Source organism: Aedes albopictus, chromosome 2 (assembly GCF_035046485.1).
Source record: "Aedes albopictus strain Foshan chromosome 2, AalbF5, whole genome shotgun sequence".
In the NCBI taxonomy this organism is placed as follows: domain Eukaryota; kingdom Metazoa; phylum Arthropoda; class Insecta; order Diptera; family Culicidae; genus Aedes; species Aedes albopictus.
This window is the reverse complement of record NC_085137.1, coordinates 103,390,621-103,410,781: the sequence shown is the minus strand read 5'-3', so window position 1 is coordinate 103,410,781 and position 20,161 is coordinate 103,390,621. Positions and strand designations below refer to the sequence as shown.

The 20,161-nt window shown below is 39.6% G+C and overlaps 2 protein-coding genes across 6 annotated transcripts in view; both read left to right on the top strand.

Annotated features, from left to right (window-relative positions):
• The window catches only part of LOC115255819 (solute carrier organic anion transporter family member 4A1), a 129,869-nt gene extending 127,011 nt beyond the window's left edge, over positions 1–2,858 (top strand). For all 4 annotated transcript variants that reach the window (XM_062850161.1, XM_062850160.1, XM_062850159.1 and 1 more), the window contains 2 exons: positions 1,221–1,977; positions 2,048–2,858. In XM_062850161.1, the coding sequence (XP_062706145.1) occupies positions 1,221–1,977; positions 2,048–2,225 (935 nt within the window). In that variant the 3' untranslated portion in view covers positions 2,226–2,858. The remainder of the gene's footprint in view (positions 1–1,220; positions 1,978–2,047) is intronic.
• Positions 2,859–17,130: 14,272 nt separating this feature from the next.
• Positions 17,131–20,161, top strand: part of LOC109407612 (solute carrier organic anion transporter family member 5A1) — a 264,098-nt gene continuing 261,067 nt past the window's right edge. The window contains exon 1 of one of the 2 annotated variants that reach the window (XM_062850165.1): positions 17,131–17,279. The gene's annotated coding sequence lies outside the window, so the exon portion shown is untranslated. Of the gene's footprint in view, positions 17,280–17,328; positions 17,645–20,161 lie in introns of those variants that run through there. The other variant, XM_029852789.2, reaches the window with a different exon arrangement.

The following is a 20,161-nucleotide window of genomic DNA, read 5'->3' as shown; positions in this document are numbered from 1 at the left end:
GGAACCAATGCCATATACATTCGTATTTTTTATGCTTCTCATATCTTCTTGTTTCAGTTTTCAGATACAGGGGATGGCCAAAATGTTTGGGATAGGCAACTTTTTTTCTCTCACAAAAAATTCAACAAGCTGTAACTTTTGATAAAGTGCATCAAAAATTCTCATATTTTGACTGTTTGTCAACTTATTATATGTGCATCATTGGTACAAATTTGGGCTCGATTGATTAATTTTTCGCAAAGTAAGAACCGTTCGGGTAAAACACTATTATTTAGACAACTAATTTTGGAAACCTCATATCTCGGAAACCAGTGAATCGAATTGAATGAATTTTTTAACGTTTATCAACAATATATTAATACTTAATACGACGTTATAAAATGTAATATTTTCTCACGGCGAATTAAGTTAAACCGGGTTGAAATTTTTCTCCATATAGAGGAAAATAAGTCAAATTTACAATACCACACAAACATTACTAAATATGTTCTTTCTTCAATCTAAATAGGCTCTAATATATCTGATTAGAGATAACTTGAGAACAGAAGTGGAAAATCTTTGGATATCAACACTAAAATTAATTGACATCGATGTAAAAAAATTACATTTTTTCGGGAAAAATTCAAAAAGGGTCAATCCATGATACCTTATTTTAACATTTTAAAATAACCTATGTTTTAATAGTTTGTGAAGCATATACATATTGTTAGTGTACGTTCAAAATTTCATTGAATTCGGTTCACTGGTTTCCGAGATATGACAGCTCAAAAATGAGTTTTCTAAAAAACAGTGTTTTACCCGAACGGTTCTAACTTTGCGAAACATTAATCAATTGAGCCCAAATTTGTACCAATGATGCACATATACTGCCGTGAATCGCATATTTGTCCCATTTGCATAGGAAATCCAGCAAAGATGGGACTGATATGCTATTCACGGCAGTATAATAGGTTGACAAACAGTCAAAATTTGAGATTTTTTAATGCACTCTATGAAAAGTTATAGCACGTTGAACTTTTTTGTGAGAAAAAAAGTTGGCTATGCCAAACATTTTGGTCACCCCCTGTATTTTAAAGATACCTCGAGGATTTCTTCATGTGTTCCTTAGTCCACAGTTTTCCTTTATTCCTACAGGGATTTTTTCTATAAATGTCTCTGAGAACCCAGTAACGTTCAGTCTTTGGAACTGAAATTTTCTTTTTCCCATTTTACCTTTCCAGGAATCATCACAGTACCCGCCGGTGGAGGAGGAACCTTCCTCGGTGGCTATCTGGTTAAAAAACTCAACCTATCCTGTTCCGGAATCATTCGTTTCTGCCTGTTTGCCACCGTGTTTGCTGCTCTTTTCACCATCTGTTTCTTCCTGTCCTGCCCGAATCTAACCTTTGCCGGCGTAACCGCTTCGTACTTTCCGCGGGAAAATCTTCGGACACCGGACGCCCGCGCAACGGAAGTGTTTTTCCTACCGAAAACACTGGACAGCGCATGCAACAGCAAATGCACCTGTAGCAAGATGAATTATGAACCCATTTGCGGCGCCGACGGGGTAATGTACTATTCCCCTTGCCACGCTGGCTGTGCCCAAGAGGTGAATCTGGAAAACGCCAAAGTGTACAAGGATTGTGCTTGCATAAATGCTACCTTCGGTTCTGATGAACCCTACCGAAGCTACGACGCGGTGAATACCATGTGCGAATCTCAATGCAACCACCTGTGGCTGTTCGTGGCCCTGTGCTTCCTGGTCATGTTTTTCACCTTCCTGGCAACGATGCCGGCCCTCTCGGCTACGCTCCGCTGCGTTCACGACGATCAGCGTTCATTCGCTTTGGGCATCCAGTGGATAAAGGTTCGGATACTTGGCACGATTCCGGCGCCGATGATTTTCGGTAGATTGATTGACGAAACGTGCATCCTGTGGCAGGAATCGTGCGACGACCACGGGGCTTGCCTGGTGTACGATAATGCGTTTATGAGCAAGTGAGTCAACTGCTGAGAAGATGTCTTGTTAAATTATTCACGGTTCGTTTGACTGTTTTCCCATTCGCAGGTACATGCTCCTACTGGCACTGGTAGGCAAAGCTTGTTCCATTCTGTTCTTCTTCGGTGCCTGGTTCTACTACATACCACCGAAGGCGATGACGACGAACGATGACGACGAGGATTTCGCCAGCAACAAGAAGCAACAGGTTAACGGTGATGCTGCGCACCACGTGGAAAAATACTAACCGAACACAATGAACCATGCTCTCATCATCTCCCCTCGCAAGCCGAAGGGGAGAACATTCCAAAAACATGATTAGCCAAAAAAAAACATTTGAGGTAATCCTCGTGCTCAGATACCAGTCATTCCAAACACTCACTAGCCATTAGGGGAGAAACTTTTTCTTGTAACGATTTTACAATTTTATACTAAACGAACCACAAAACGATAACGAACCAAGTCATCTTAGCGTTTGTAAGCCATACCTACATTATAAGTATTACAACAGTTAGGTCATAAGCCAATCTCTGTGTAATAAGTATTTGTTAACATAATTGTTTTTTATGCTTGTAGATTTTTTCGTGTTATTTCAAATAGACTGAGTTTTCCGATTAATTTATTGTATTATGGCAAAAAAATACTTTAAATTCTACATCGTGTGGTGGCATTACTAGTGTTGTGAAACGTGATAGGTTTATTCCTTATTAATGTTTGTAGGACTAATATAGTACTACTTCACGAAGATTTGTAAATTTGAGTTTGATGGTCATTATTTGGAAATATACTTATTATATACCATGTATGTGTGTACTACTCATAATGAAGTAAAGTAAATAAAACAGTAAAGTTGATGTCAGTAGAGTTACCAGTGATTGTACATATTGTCTGACTATACATAGCTCATTGATCTGAAAACACTTCCTTCAGGAATTTATTAAATTCTTCATCGAATTATAACAAAACTAAGCTATTGCTTAACATAGCATGTCTCTGCGTTCCACTCCTTCTTGTGACAATAGAATCAGCAGCAAATACCAACTTTGCAGAATTTGCGCGGCGCTCTCGATGTATGCCCTACTCTGCATCCATCCAACTATAGTCACCGTAGAATGCAGCAAACTCGTGGTCAGTTGATAACTTCCCGCGAGCTCATTTGATTTGTAGGCGGCATTCACAACTGTGATTGCTCGGAAGATCTTATATTCCGAATGATTGTCTTTGTGATTGTGAATAGGGAAAATTACTCCTTTCGTTTAACCCTCTGGTATCCAACTCCCATTCCTCTGGTTTCCCAGATCCTGACTATCAACCAGTGCAGACAGGTGGCTAAGTTTCTTGAGCCCATCTTCATGAGTTCAGTTGACATACTAATTTACTCTTCTTCTCTAAAAATCACTTTGCACTACTCGTCGAACTATTCTTTCCGTCGATCCTTTTCACATATGTACCCGATGGTGCTCTCCGCTGCGATGTTTATGGCTGATTCTACTATACCCCAGTAGTCTTCTAGAGAGGCCATACATCCAGCTCGCCGTCCTCCAGAAGCACTGCTACGAGATTTTGTGCGTATAATGAGGTGACATCCGGTTGTTTTGGGAGCAGTTCGGCCATTACCAAGTAGTGTTTAGAGTCAATATTAGCACTACGATAGGCCCTGACGTCGCCATTGTCGGAAAAGAGCGTTCATCAATCGTGGTTGATTTACAATTTGATATGCTAGGTATGTTCAATGACTATTACAGGTCGGACTCGATTATCCGGAGTCGGGTTCTGGCGTTTCACAAAACAATATCTCGCAAACGGAATGCTGTAAGAAGCTGAAAATTTGGCTGACCAATAATCAAAGTTGGCTTGATAAAATGTCAAAATTTCACCTTTATAGATCATTCCGTCCCCCAGATATACGTTTGAGAAGCATCCGGACCCGACTCCGGATAATCGAGTCCGACCTGTATTAGAGATGGAGAAATCGGTTTCTAGTATGCCGCTTCCGGCACGGTAAAGGCTGGGTATGCTGCGCAATTCAGATCCCATTGTGATCCACTAGCCTCTGCCCAGCAACTCCTATCCTTACCTCCTCGCGGTACCGGCTGGAAACTATGAGCAACCTTAGGGAAGATCGGGTTACCAACCCCGGTGGGAACTTTGGTCGTAGGCTGACAGGGAAGGGGGGGGCTTGCTTCGGGAAACCTGAGCGTCTGTTCTCCAGAAGGAGTGGCTCACAACAGCGTCTGATCCCCATGTTAGGGGCGGCTGATCTACGTCCGAGTGCCAGGGAAGGACTCTAAGCTCAACTGTGCACTCCCAAGTAACAATCAGCATGCCTTGAAGGTTTATTCATGTTTTATCCTGGTTTTATACAAGCATGTCAAGAAACTTGTTATTCTAAACTAGTTTTATGTGGTAGTTTTTTACTTTGAACCTTTTGCGTTCCATAAAACTATCATATAACTTATGCCATAAACATCTTCAGTTAAAGTCTTGCAAGTAGACATGAATTGGTTTTATCACTTATTATATATCATTTCAATAAAACTTGCATTTGCGGTTGTTGTCGGAGAGATTTTTTTGTAAACAAATACAAAAAAAACTGTGAGGCAATGCATAAAACCAACAAAAGATTTCGTGGCCGTAACATAAACCAAAAAATGCTGTGATAAAACCGCTAGCTCTATCATGAGTTCAGTTATGACTACCTCAGGAGGGTTAGCCCTATTGGAGGAATCATCAGGAACACAGAGTTTTATCAGAAAAATATGTCGCTTAGCCGGGATAATTTATGTAAATACAGAAAAATTATTATTCAATTTTATGATTTCACGTACTGCTTAAGATCAAATTAAACCATACAACACGTTTCCGTCATTTTATTTTGTCAGAAAATTACATAATGTCTTTTAAACTCCGCTGTGTTGAAAAAACCTTTTTTGCACCAAATTCCACCGAGTAAATTAAATGCATTTAACTTCCAAATTATGCATAGTTTGTATGGCGCACTTAGTTTTTGTCACAGTCACATTCACCACAAATTTTCCGTGGTATGTCTCCTGACACGTATTAAATAGGAAAACAAATCTGAATTCCATATCTGCATCTTTCCAATTGATGGCTGGATAAACAACCAAGCATAATTTATTCTGACGATCGAACATTGAGAGTGAAAAATAATCAAAACAATTATTTGACAAGTCAGAAGATGGTTTTATTTAGAAGATTGATAAAACTATGATACAACCTGAAATCCTAAGCCGATTTGCATACGAAGTCCTGTAGACCCTAATAAGGGGCTGTCCATAAACCACGTGGTCATTTTTTGGGACTTCGCAACCCACCCCCACCCCCCCCGCGTGGTCATTAGTCCATACAAAAATTTTTATTTGTCCATACAAAATGGTCATTGGCCAAACCCCCCCCCCCCTGACCACGTGGTTTATGGACAGCCCCTAAGACTGGGCCAACTAGCCAGAACGTGGGCTTATTGAGGCATACAAGAACTCGAGAGCATTTTCAAGTCGGCATCAATGGTTTTATGTTTAGGATTTTTGAATCGCTAAAAAACTTTGATAAAATCAAAATTGTTACTTGGGTATGGTCCTCCAGAAAAGGGGTTGGTGTCAGGCCCTACGAGCCAGCCGTAAAAACCATTGTAACGGAAAATCAGCAACAGAATAATACGAAGCGGCAACGACCCCAACGAACAAAAAGGACTTGCGATTGGAAACTCGGTACGTGAAACTGCCGATTTTTCAACTTCATTGGGAGCACCCGCATACTCGCCGATCTAATGAAGGACCGCGGGTTCGGCATCGTAGCGCTGCAGGAGTTGTGTTGGACAGGATCCATGGCTGATCGACGAAAGAATATGCAGGTTGAGGATCAAGGGCCGATTCTTCAATTTCAGCATAATAAACGTGCACAGCCCACACTCCGGAAGCACTGATGATGACAAGGACGCATTTTACGCGCAGCTCGAACGCGAGTACGATCGCTGCCCAAGCCACGACGTCAAGATCATCTTAAAAGATTGAAACGCTCAGGTAGGCCAGGAGGAGGAATTCAGACCGACGATTGGTATGTTTACTGAAGAAATCCTTGGGGGACTCCCGTGAAATCCTCGGTGAATTTCGGGAGGAATTCCTGAGGAACTCCTGCAGGATTTTTCGAAAAGTTTTTGAAGTAATTCCTGAGGAACTCCTGAAGGAATTCCAGCATAGCTGAATAAATTTTCGAGAAACTACTGGGAAACTCCTGAAGAATTTCACTGGAAATCCTGATGCGTTCCCTAGGAACTCGTAAAGATATTCTCAGAGAAAATCACGATGAATTTCTGAGGGACTCCTGGAGGAATTTCAGAGGAACGCCTAGAGGAATTCTTGGGTAATTTCCGACACTTCCAAATGCCATAAAGAACATTTGTATGTATGTCAGTGGATGCACAAGTAACACAAATACTCAACAAATTATGAGATACAACAGAGGTAATCGTGGAAGAATAAAGTATGTAAAGAGATACAAGAGTGTAAAGCTTGAAGGTTTTAATTCCAGAATAGTTTGGATGACCTAGATCACTAGTTAATGCTAAGTTATCAGAATTGCACTCTGAGGTTCTAAGAGTAGCGTAGATTATATTCCGCAAGCATGCGCTACAATAGAAATATCCTAAGATTATCTGTATTGCAACCCATACTTCAAAATACATTGGGTCCATTTGTATGTCAGTGGACACCCAAATAGCAACAAATATAGATACTCGTAATATAACGAGGTGCAACAGACACAATCGTGAAAGAATTATGCCGATAGAGTAAAGAAAAACCAGATTAATCCACCTAGTGGTGATAGTGCCTTTCTCGTCGAATATGTACCCATGAACTTTTCTTCAACGTTAGCCAAAATGTTCCTGAATCCTGAAAACACTTTACATAGAAAAGCAACAATTTCAACAAAGCCATCATCGATTTTCGAAACTTATTGATGATACATATTCCGATGTTATGTTCAACAACAAAACAGAGCAGAAAAAGATCAGATCTCTCAGTTGACTGCTTGACCACCTTAAGGACATAGTTGCTGGGGTTACAAAATGGCAGCGAGTATGGCCGCCACTCTCTCTCTTATACCTCCCTCCCCTCACCCTAGTCATCGAGTAGCGGGAAAGTAAGCGAACAAATCCTCAAAATTATACGTGCTTACCTTCTCAAAATGCACTTAGGTTGCTACTGGTGGTAGACAACTATATTTTTCGTCCGTCGGGAAGTACTGCTTTGCATTTTTCACTACCTTTTCACGATTTCGTGCCAAAATGTAGCACACACTGCACTTTTTTTTCTTCGACAAGTGCGTCCCACCTTTTTGAGATCATTTTTTATCAGTCTTTCAAACAACACAGCACTGTAATAATTTGATCGATTACGCGAAATTGTCCTCACTTTCGCCTGACCTACCGTTTATCGCGAAAAACTTACGCGTTTTCCACTTTTGTGGTCGAAAATCCGGATCAATTTACATCGCGGTTCGCTAACTCGGAAAAGCGTACCGTTAAACTGAGTGGTATTGTTCAACGTACGGTGAAATTCACTAAATCGCAGTTCATGTTTATCACAAAACAGGGCTGTTATTTTAACTATTTTAAATATCATACTGCCAATGTGATTTCAATAGATAACAGAACAATCGTTCGCTGTTTATGAGTTGAAATTACATCAATCAATGTCACCCCATAACACGGTAGTTTTCTACGATCAGAGAGAAAAAGTACGAGAGAAGAGAGGAGAGAGTTGTCAACAAAAACGTAAATAAAGTGGTGCACAATGGAATAATTGGTGAAAATATTGGGCAAAGTAGGGATTTAAATAAATTTAAAAATGTTTTATAAGAACAAATTTTGTTGGTGGGCATATGCAATAAATCAAATGTGTGACAAAATTCAAAGGTACAACTGCTATTTTAATACAGATCATTTTGGAACGTTTTTGTTAGTTTATTTGACCAAGTCACACTTCACTGTGCGCCGTCTGATTTGTTTGTTTTGAGTGGGTGGTTGAGAGGGTTATTAGAGCGGGAGCCAAGCTTATTATTATGATCTCGAGCAACCTTCACCTTAACCCTAGTCGTGTATTGGGGTCATTGTGACCCCATTCCATCCACTACGGCAGCGGGGTGAGCGTCAGCTAATGCTTGAAGAAGGTTAACTTTATTCACAATCACAGATCACTTTGTGATCTTCGCCAATGTTTATTTCAGTACACTTTAGGCTATATTTTTTTATCATTGGTAACACGATTCATGTAAAATTTGACCTTCCTACGAGAAAAATGCAGAAAATGTAAATTTTCCATTCAAATTTCAATTGCAATGAGAAGAGTGAGGGCTCAACCAGCCGCACCCAAATTGTGAGCAGTAATTTTAGAAGCATAAGGAGATTGGAGATTGAAAAACTGTATAAGGTTGACGCGATTAAATTATATTTTTATATAAAACGTTGATCCATCCTACTATACATTTACACCGCAGGAATCTGAAATGGTGTGATTTGAAGAGATCGCTATGGTCACGATTTCGTTCTCTCGCATATATGAAGACTTTGATCATTTCTTCATTTATAATCTTACCCAACGTATATATGCTATCAAAAAAGCCACAATTTGATTTATCGCTTTGACATTTATTTTGTTAACCTTAATAATTCCGCTATTTGATGAGCAGCATGCATGGGTTTTGTTATATTTTGCGTTTGACCACTTCCGGCGGGACACCTGCAACCGATTCCGAAATATTATTACAAGCTGAGACTATTTTCTTGTTGACCGTTCATCAGATGATCAAAAACGCCGCTATGGTTTAGTTCCCTTCTATATTTTACCACTTCCGACGCGTTACTCGTCTTGTCACCAGATCTGGAACACTACCGGTTCTCCCAAATATGGTCTGAGATTATTTGTTGGCTATCGTTTATCATGTTACTGAATAAGTTATTGATATGGGGACAACCGGAATCGGTTCCGTAACACACTGATGTGGCTTGCGTCTATTTTTTTGCAACTGTTCATCATGTTACCTAAATAGCAGTGATACCTCAATCGCATGCACGGGTTTGCTTTCACTTTCGGCTCGGAACCGGTTGCGGAACACTACTGATAATCTCTTAAATTATCTGAGCCTATTTGCTTGCAAACGTTTGTTAGGTTATCAAAAAAGCCGCGCTTTGCTATGTCGCATGCATGGGTTTGGTACAATTTTATATTCAGCCGCTTTCGGAGGGAAACCCGGAACTAGTTCCGGAACTACTGACAGTCCATAATGTGGTCTTAGCATAAAAGGTCATCAAATTGTCGGAAAATCTGTGATTTGATGTGCTGCATGTAAAAACTATGTCAAATTTTATATACGGCCACTTCCGGCGGAACTCCCGGAACCGGTTCCGCAACACTACTGGCTCAGATATGGTCTGAGTCTATTTTATGCCAACCTTTCATTATCACAAAAGCCGCGCTTTGATATGTCACATGCGTGGATTTGGTTCACTTTAATATTTGGCCACTTTCGGCAAGACACCCGGATCCGGTTCCGGAACAAAACCGGTTCAGATATGGTCTAGGACTGTTTTCTTGCTAACTGTTCATCAGGTTATCGAAATTGCCGCAGTTTGATGTGTCGCATGCATGGGTTTGGATCACTTTTTTATTTGACCACTCCCAGCGGGTCATCCGGAACCGGTTCCAAAACTCTACCGGTTCAGATATGGTCTGAGTCTTTTTTAATGCCAACCTGTCATTGGGTCGCGCTTTGATATGTCGCATGCATGGATTTGGTTCACTTTTATATTTGGCCACTTCCGGCGGGACATCCGGAACCGGTTCCGGAACACAACCGGTTCAGATATGGTCTGAGACTGTTTTCTTGCTAACTGTTCATCAGGTTATCGAAATTGCCGCAATTTGATGTGTCGCATGCATGGCTTTAGTTCACTTTTATACTTGGCCACTTCCGGCGGGACATCCGGAACCGGTTCCGGAACACTACCGGTTCAGATATGGTCTGAGACTGTTTTCCTGCTAAACGTTCATCAGGTTATCCAAAATGCCACAGTTTGATGTGTCGCATGTATGTGTTTGTTACATTTTTATGTATGGCCCCTTCCAAGGGTACTGGTCCGGAACACCTAAATGGCCATAACTCCGGAACGGCTGGCCCGATCCGAACCATTTTCAATAGGAAACAATGGGAGCAGATTCCGCGTCGAATGACCCGTTGGTCATTAATATCGGTTGAGGTTTACTGCCAAAAAGTGATGTGAGTTTTTTGTACACATACACACACACATACACACACACATACACACACACATACACACACACATACATACATACAGACATCACCTCAATTCGTCGAGCTGAGTTGATTGGTATATGTGAGTCGACACTCCGGGCCTTCTATCAAAAAGTCATTTTTGGAGTGAACATATAGCCTTTCCAGTACACTTAGTATACGAGAAAGGCAAAAACAAGAGTAGAGCCAGTAGACCTTGAAGTTCCTTATTGCAGAATAGTTTGGAAAGCCTGGAATATCCCATGAATTTACCAAAAGCATCATAGATGTGCACTGAATTTCCATCAGCACTATAGACTCTCTCTCTCTCTTCTTGGCGTAACGTCCTCATTGGGACAAAGCCTGCTTCTCAGCTTAGTGTTCTATGAGCACTTCCACAGTTATTAACTGAGAGCTTCCTCTGCCAATGACCATTTTGCATGCGTATATCTTGTGGCAGGCACGAAGATACTCTATGCCCAAGGAAGTCAAGGAAATTTCCTTTACGAAAAGATCCTTGACCGACCGGGAATCGAACCCGTCACCCTCAGCATGGTAATGCTGAATACCCGTGCGTTTACCGCCTCGGCTATATGGGCCCTCACTATAGACTACATTCCACAAAAAAAAAATTCATAACTAAAGCATGAGACAGTATATAGATATCGTAAGCCAAACTTCTAAGTATATTGGAGGCCATTTAGATGTTTTAGATTTTAAGAAAATGAATTCCAGAGTAGTTTGGATGACCTAGATCACCCAATTCATGTACCATGAATTTTCTAGGGCTTTTGAGGCTTTTCGAGTACCGTAGACAATGTTCTGTGATAATTCATCATGTATAAAATTTGGTTGAGAATGTTAGATTTGTGTCACAAACTTCGGAGTACTTTGGAGGCCTTAGAATAGCTCTGTGATCAAAACTTCAACAGACTATGATGGGTAATAATACATTGCATGTCTAGGATCAGTGAAAACTATTGATGATTAGCAAAACGATGAAATTTGAGCAAAAACATGTGGAATTTATAAAAAATGCAAAAAAGCCACGTATTTTCGCCTCCCCGCAAAAGGGGGGAGGGTGCAAGGGGGGAGGTACCATGTATTTCTTAGCACAACTATTCCCCTTGACTACAAAAAAAAAAAACGGGGTAAAATGTTTCAAAACAAAGAAGATATTGCATTTCTACCGAAAGTAGATCGTCCCGGGTGTTTACGGGTTAAATGAGCTAACAAATAATGTGGCTGTAACCAACCGGGGGTCTATCAATTCGAGCAACCAAATGAGTTTGTTTCATTTTTTGGCGTGAATTTTCAGATCAACAACACCTAAACAAAATGGTACACAGACAAGAGTTGTCGGCTGTTCGGGCTCGTTTGGAAGTTGACCATCAATGTTAACTACTTTTCCCGATCAGCCTAAATAGCTGTGCAGTATCGGTAGCGGTTGTCTCAATTGGCTAAGAATAACACTACGGATCGCCTGATCCAGTGGTAAGAGTTCACTAAACAGGTGACCCCTAGTTCATGGTGTTATGCGGCTTTATGCTTACCGTGCCAAGGAATGAATGGTTAGGGGGGTCTACAAGAAACCTTACCACAAACAGAGCCTGTGGAGATTTAGGGCGTCCTCCACAGTATTACGCCCTTACTGCACTAACCGGAGCAATAGTGCAGTGGACCTTGTGTTTCTCCGAGATTATCAGTTGCCCTTCTTAAGTCACAAATTTGAGGCTAAATAAGGGCGGGGTTATTCAAATGTTGTTAATTAGCTTACATTAGTACCTATATGGGTTCGCTTAATGCGTTTTCGCCATTGGCGTTTTTTCAATTGACCCCGATTTGGTTCGTCGTTGATGTTTCCTTTTTGTGCTGTGATGGTGAAGAGTGTAATCCTGTCTAGTTTGGGTAGTGGCTACGGCTAGGAAACCTCAGATCAATTTTCAGCGTAAAAAGCGTGTGTAGCCCGAGTGGTTCTACTTCAAAAAGTTCATTTTCGTAGGGTAACTTCTGTATAGGTTACCTTGTGAAACCAGTTTTGCTTTTCACATTATAGATGAAGTGTCGTGCCTCGAGCATGCTATAATTTAGAATAACGTTAATAGAATGCTTCAACCTTTCCTTATGGGTGCCTTCAAGCAAGCTCTTGTTTTCAGCATCTTTTCGCTGATATTTGGCCGTATTGTTACGATGATTCATCATCTGAAGTACAGGGGATGGCCAAAATGTTTGGGATAGGCAACTTTTTTTTCTCTCACAAAAAAGTTCAACAAGCTATAACTTTTCATAGAGCGCATCAAAAAATCTCAAATTTTGACTGTTTATCAACCTATTATGTGTGCATCATTGGTACAAATTTGGGCTCGATTGAATAATATTTCGCAAAGTTAGAACCGTTCGCGTAAAACACTATTTTTCAGACAACTCATTTTTGAGGTGTCATATCTCGGAAACCAGTGAACTGAATTGAATGAAATTTTGAACGTACACTAACAATATGCAAATGCTTCACAAACTATTAAAACATAGGTACTTTTTAAACGTTGAAAAAAGTTATCATGGATTGACACATTTTGGATTTTTCTCGAAAAAATGTAATTTTTTTACATCAATGTCAATAAATTTTAGTGTTGATATCCAAAGATTTTCCACTTCTGCTCTCACTTTATCTCTAATCAGATATATTAGAGTCTGTTAAGATTGAAGGAAGAACGCATTTAGTAATTTTTGTGTGGTTTTGTAAATTTGACTTATTTTCCTATATATGGGTAAAAATTTCGATCCGGTATAACTTAATTCGCTGTGAGAAAATATTACATTTTATAACGTCGTATTTAGTATCAATATATTGCTGATAAACGTTAAAAAATTCATTCAATTCGGTTCACTGGTTTCCGAGATATGACAGTTCAAAAATTAGTTGTCTAAATATTGGTGTTTTACCCGATCGGTTCTAACTTTGCGAAAAATTAATCAATCGAGCCCAAATTTGTACCAAAGATGCACATACAATAGGTTGACAAACAGTCAAAATTTGAGATTTTTTGATGCACTCTATAAAAAGTTACAGCATGTTGAATTTTTTTGTGAGAGAAAAAAAGTTGCCTATCCCAAACATTTTGGCCATTCCCTGTAGCTCAAGCTTTAATTTGATATGCTTCAGTTTGATGGAATACATAGGTAGTGCAGTTCATGGATAACTTAACATAGAATTGCACCTAACCCAACTCTGCATGAGCAGATTTTGCCATGAGTTGACGGATTGGAATTTGTCAGATGAGGAGTCTCAATTTGACCTTTTTTTGCAGTTTTGAGTGTTCCTTCGCAAACTTTGCATATTCAGGCGTCTTTGCTCAACAAACTAGGGAACCTGATATAATTGGTTGCGACCCCATCTTATGGATAACTCGCTTCCATTGCTACTTCAAGAGAGTTTCATTGTGGTTTTGTTACTACAACGCTCTTTATTGTGGTATACCATGACTATTGCTTTGAAAGAAGCTTGCCCTCTGCGGCCAAGAGGTATTCCTGAATAGAACTCTGACCTGTTCAAGTTACAAAATATCTTCATATAACCCTCTAATACCCAATCCCGCCTTTAGACGGGGTATAGTTTGAGCATTTTTGTAATTTTTGCTTCGTGGAAAATCATTTTTTTAATATTTTTGGCTGATATTTAGGACTGTTCTGTATATCTCAAAATGGTTTTTGGTGTATTTTAAAGCGTATTTACATTTTTTAAAAATCATTGAAAAATTGATGTTTTAGTCACTTTTTAGAAATCATTGTTTATTTTGTATTGAATAGCTACAATTAACATATTTTAAATTTTTCCCAAATCATTCTATCCTTGTTTAAGGGAGTTTGAGGGAATCGAATACACTCTAAAATTATTTTCCTTAAAATTACACGGAAAATTAAATTTTCTGTGAAAGAAAAATTAAAATAATAATATTTCAACAATAATCATAAAATCTCAAAATGTTTTCATCTCAAAAAATCCGTTCCCCAAATTGGCTTCCAGGAAAAATATAAAAGTGTGGGGATGTTCAAAAATAAAAATTAGAAAAATCAAAAACTGAAATTCATGAAATCGAGAATTGAAAAGAATTATCTGCCAAAACATGTTTAAATCGATTTTAGATGACGAAAAATGATATTTAGATCAAAACCAAAAATTTGGGTATTAGAGGGATAAACCAGCCTTTTGTATAGCTACGAATCTTTAGTTTCTACCCCGATGATTGTAGCTATAGAATCGTCTTAGTGGGCATTAAAAAGCTCTGCTTACTTCAAATCTCCAGGAGAAAAAGGGGCTTTGTCCTATTTTTCTCCAGAGGGATTTGAGTTTTTCAAACATGTTTTGAATTCTTGTAATTTTCTATTGGATATTTTCATGGTGTAAAATTACTTGGTAGGTTTATCCCGAAAGGGTAAGTGCGTTGTATAAAGAAAGAATGAGTTCCAGATTTATCTGGTTACATAGTTCTTTATGAAATTCTTGAAACGCATTGTCGATTATCACATCTGTGATGTTCGTCTGGCTAACATGCCTGTTCATGTGAACTCACATGCCTCCCAATCTGGGATGTCCACAGTGACTCTTTAACACAAAAGTGTATACGTTTTCAAGAAAGCACTCGCTCAAACGTAGTTTTTGTTTGAGTGATTTCCTGCATATTGAGGATGTTTTCGATAAAAGTAGCATGACGTCACAAGCTACCTCGAATGAGCTAAAGGCTCTCTTTACGCTTATGCGTTTTCCAGGGTCCTTTTCAGGGTACTGATTAAACCCGTTGTGGTATGGGCTATGAGCTCTCGTTGCGCTTATGCGTTGATTCTCTCTTCTAGGGTATCCCTTCCTATTTCATTACCTTTCCCTTTCCTAATTCCCATCCCTTCTCCCATTCTCCCTCAGGTAAATCATGAAATAGGCTTGTATGTATGGCGATGGCACAAATGTCCCGAATGGAGGATAACGTGCCTCTGGAGCCGGCCTTCTGATACCTGACTATAAAAAATCCGGGGTAAAATGTTTCAAAACAAAGAAGATATTGCATTTCTACCGAAAGTAGGTCGTCCCGGGTGTTTACGGGTTAAATGAGCTAACAAATAATGTGGCTGTAACCAACCGGGGGTCTTTCAATTCGAGCAACCAAATGAGTTTGTTTAATTTTTGGCGGTAATGAATGGTACACAGACAAGAGTGCATCAATTACCGAGAAATACCTCTCCTCAATTCGGCGTACAAAATTATAGCATTTATTCTCTTATACCGACTTCTCGAACCCTCTAAGCAGAATACCCTCTTCGAATGAGTATAATTAGTTTTGTACCTTTTAATTCCGCCTAAATTAGGGCATTTATTCTGTTTAACAAATCGAGACTGTTGAAGGAGTCCATCGTCAAGGCCGATCATCGGCGGATCCTCTGTGGCAAATCCTTGATAAATTCTGAGAGTACAACTTACAGACCCAAAACGGCCGACCATTCTGTGGAAGTAAAGAAGTTGTAGCAGATAATGGTAGAATACGGATTTCCAAAGATACTGCTTTGGGTGATTGCTGAATCCTTGCTGTATAGAAATTAAGTGGATGGTTGCGGATGAGATCTCGAGTCTTTCGTTACTTTAGACGGATTGAAGCAGGGTGAAGTGCAGTCGAACTTGAATGTTCAATATCGCTCAGGAACCATTAGGTGACCTTTATTTGTGTAATTATTGAAACATTATTAAATCACAAGTAAAACAGTTCGAAATGAAATTTTTAATTCAATTAGACTAGAAGAGGTTCTTAGAACCATCATAAAAGAAAAGACAATTACACCGTCTTCGGTAAGAGGCTGCACAGACTGAACATTAGGTACTAACATTAGACAACGGACAACACATATAACACACCCAGTGGTCCAGTGGAGAATTTTTTGTTTGACGAAAAGTTTTCCCCGACTGGAGCGGGAATCGGACCCACATTCCGAGGCTTACGAGACACCTAAACGACAGACGCTGCTAACCGCTCGGCCACGAAGCCCCCAAACAAAATAAAAGGTATTAGGTTTAATGACGGTTTTGAAAACCTCTTCAAGACTAATTGGCCGTTACCTGGGCAGGGACAGGTCAGTGCACCCGTGGAAAGACGTGCACAAGACGGCTGTTTGCGGTTAAATAGGACCTAAGAGTGCTTAATGTCCAGGAAAACTGGAAGCGATCGTCTACAGGATCAAGTCCAGTAGAAAAGGATTCTTCGTTCGGCAGAGATGGAGCGAAGTGTAGCCCACCAAGTATCCAAGTAAGAGTGCAACATAACAAACTGCACAAACTAGGCTATTTTTCAACGTTCAAATCAAACTGGCTGTTGCCTAGTCTTCACCAGATGGCTCTTCTTTTGTACTAAAGCTCTCCCCCTGCTGTAAAATTACATCCTTCTATGCTACACCACCCACTGATCAAACATGATGTCAGACCGTAGTGACGCAAGGCGCTAACACGCACACAACATAACTGCAGCCCACATCCTCTCACTCGCGGCATTGAAATCTCTCTCCACAAAACAAAACAGCTGACTCGTGAGAGAGCAGCATCAGTGTGGCATCCTCCGGTACCATCCGCCTCCACCACCCACTTCTGCTGTTAGGCACTGCTGTGCAGCATTTATTTTTATGTTGTTTGACATTTTCGCTCTCTCGATACTCGTTCTCGCTCGCAACACCGCGCAGCATATTGAATGGATGTTGTTTCTTTCACCTCCATCAGAGCTCGTTTGATGTAGTGTTGGTGAATTTCAACCAGATGGAGAATGACGACGACGAAACAGCAGCCATGATCGCCGTTCGTTGTCCGACTGGCTGTCAGTTGTTGGTGAGAGCAGTTCGAAGAAAGTGTTGAAACATCGCGGCTTCGTCAGCGGAGTGACCTCCTTCGGATTCGATTGGGCCTGAAACATTCAATTGATTGTGCATTCTGCTGTCATAGTTTTGTGGTGTGTACGAGGGGGTAAGAATAGAAAAGAAATTGCCTCAAAATTCGATTGAATCGTGAATTGGGTTAGAAAAAGTGCTTTTTTTTCGGTATTGGCCGTAGGAAAAAATACGCTTCGTAAAGATGGCAAAGGTTCGGAAAAAGCTAACGAGGTGTTACGAAAGTGCGTGAGATGAAAAGTGTGCAGTGAAAAGCGGAAGTGAGGCGCAAACAAACAAACATCAAATGGATGCAGCAGAAGCAGGAAAATTGTAGTTGCTCCAGTTTCGTAGCGTTTTTTTGTGGCTTTGCTTGGTTATCAATATTGTTTGAGTTGCGAGACGAAGTGCAGTGCAGTAGAGCAGCAAACATACACCAAAATAAAGACAGTGAGCGACTAGGTAAGACATGGCATGCAGTGTGGAAAATCAGTGTGGGGTTGGATTTTCTTTGTGTTGTCACCACCATATAGTCTTCGTCGCAGTGCCTCTGTAGGCTAGTCTGTAGGTCGAATGCTACAAGAGGGTGTAAGGCGTAAGAAGGTCGACGGTACACAGCTTGTTGTATCGAGTTTTTGTTGCCGGATGTGATGTTCTTAAAACAATATTATTGATCGTATATGTAGGAAAGTGCGCGGCTGCTGTCGCTCGTACTACATGTCGGATGGGGCTGGCAAGCTAGCTAGGTGGTGTACTTATAGAATATTTATGGTGGTAAAATTGCAGTGCTTAACGTGCTTTCAACGAGTGCTATTTTATGGTATTTCAATTTGTTTGAAAAGGTGTTACAGCGAAATTTAATCACTGTGAGATAATAGGGTGGTTGAGATTTTCATTGATTGTTTCTAATTAGTATTCAAGAAACTAATTACTTACAACGAAGATTTTTGTATGAATTGCCTGGTAAGCACTATTTTTAAATAGCCTAGAAGTCTAGATGTAGGATAACACAATATTAATAAACCATAATAAGAAAGTACTACAATTTGCCAAACATTTTGAACATGCGTATAATTTTAGTATGGATTATCATATCGACTTCCTCTGGAATTCCAAAACATTCTAAATCGTGAAATTTTCTACATTTAAATGAGCACTGATGTGGATGTTATAATGTATCTTATTAGGTGTTTTAAAATATGAGAGACGATTTTTGCTCTCATAAAAAGCCGATACATCCAGAAAATATCTATTTTTTCAACTAAAACATTGGATGCGATGTTCTCATGAAAGCTAAAGGGAATCTTCATCAATTTAAAAGAAATCGGATTTTCTCCTTAGATTTTTACTTCAATTCTTTCTTCAAATTCTTACGCAGTGCATTTCAGAATTATTACCGCGATTTCTGAATTCATTCAAGGATGTCTTCTGGAGGTTTACCGGAGTTTCTTTCTTGATTTTCTGGAGTTATTTCCAAGATGTCAAGAGTTAGCTTTAGTTAAAGTTCACTTATAAAAAGAAAAAAAAAATCAAAATTCCATACATGGGTATTCCCGCATTTTCTTCCAGAGGACCTTCCAAATTTATTGGTGTTCCTTCTGTGATTTCGAAGATTTATACCAGAGTTCCTCCTAGGATATCTGCAGAGTACCTCCCAGGATTTCTTCCAAAAGTTTTCCCGGTATTATTTCCAGATTTCTACAGGGGTTTCATCCCATAGACCCTATCCAAATTCTCCCATAGATCCTTCAGTGGGTTTCCGGCGTAGCACTCCAACAGTTTTTGCTGGGATTTTACAAAACCTTTGCAGAAGTTCTCACAGGAATTTTTTACAGAACATTTTCCAGGACTTCTCTTTGACTTCCTTGAGGAACTACTTCCATAGGTTTTCAGAGTTTCTTCTTGAGATTTGTCTCATATTTGCACACGAGATTACTCCCAGATGTTTTTCTAAGGCTTTCTTCGTTCTCGTAGTTCCTAGCGGGAGTCCATCCGGATTATTAATAATATATTTCCAGGAATTTCATACACAGAAATTTGTAAGCTATCGCAGGAGGTATTCCGAGAAAAAAAACTGCTGGAAAATTCTGGCTAAAGCTCCGGGGATAACTATTAGAGAAATCCCAAAGGAATCCCAGAACAATTTTCAATAGAGATACTGGGAAGAACTATAAAGAAAAAGAGAAGAATAAGAAGAAGAATAAGACGGAAACTCACATTAGGGTTTTGAAGAAATTATTGGAGGAATTCAAGAAAAATTCCGTGAGAGACTCTGGCAGCAATATTGGGAAAATCTGTGCAAAAAACAAATCGTGATTTGTTTCTGTGGCGGTTTCCTAACCAACTGTTCAATAGTGAAAATTCTACTGTTCAATAGTGAAAATTCTTGAAATTTCTGATCAAATTAGCTTGTAATTAGTAGAAAATGCTTATTTCTAAGTTGATTTTGATCCTAAAATGTCTGCAATTGTCGGTTTTGGGATTGTTCAACAGGTAAAAAGTTACGAGACGCCACTGATTTATTTTAATTAAAACTTTTTTATTATTTATATTTCTTTATTTTCCTATATCGCCCGATCTAAATGTTGGAATCTTCTTCAGAGTTTACAGTTCATTTGTTTAATTAGGATTGTTTTGCAAACTACATCTGGACTACGCTTACTCAAAATTAATCAATTTGAACAAAACAAATAAACCGTAGGCCCTGGAGAACATCTGAACATCCAGATCCGAACGTTGACGATGGCATGAGGAAATCAACGCTAACCTTTGATCCGAAATCTGAATTGGCACGACACTATCCGAGAAATATCCTGGAAGAAAGTCCTGCCGAAATCCCGGGATAAATCTTGGAAACAAATCCCTCGATAATTGATTGGAGAAAACGCAGGATGAACTCTAGGGAAAATCTCTCCCAGAAGGGAGAAGATCCTCTGAAAGAAAACCTAAGAATTCCTGCAAGATCCTTGTGATAAACTG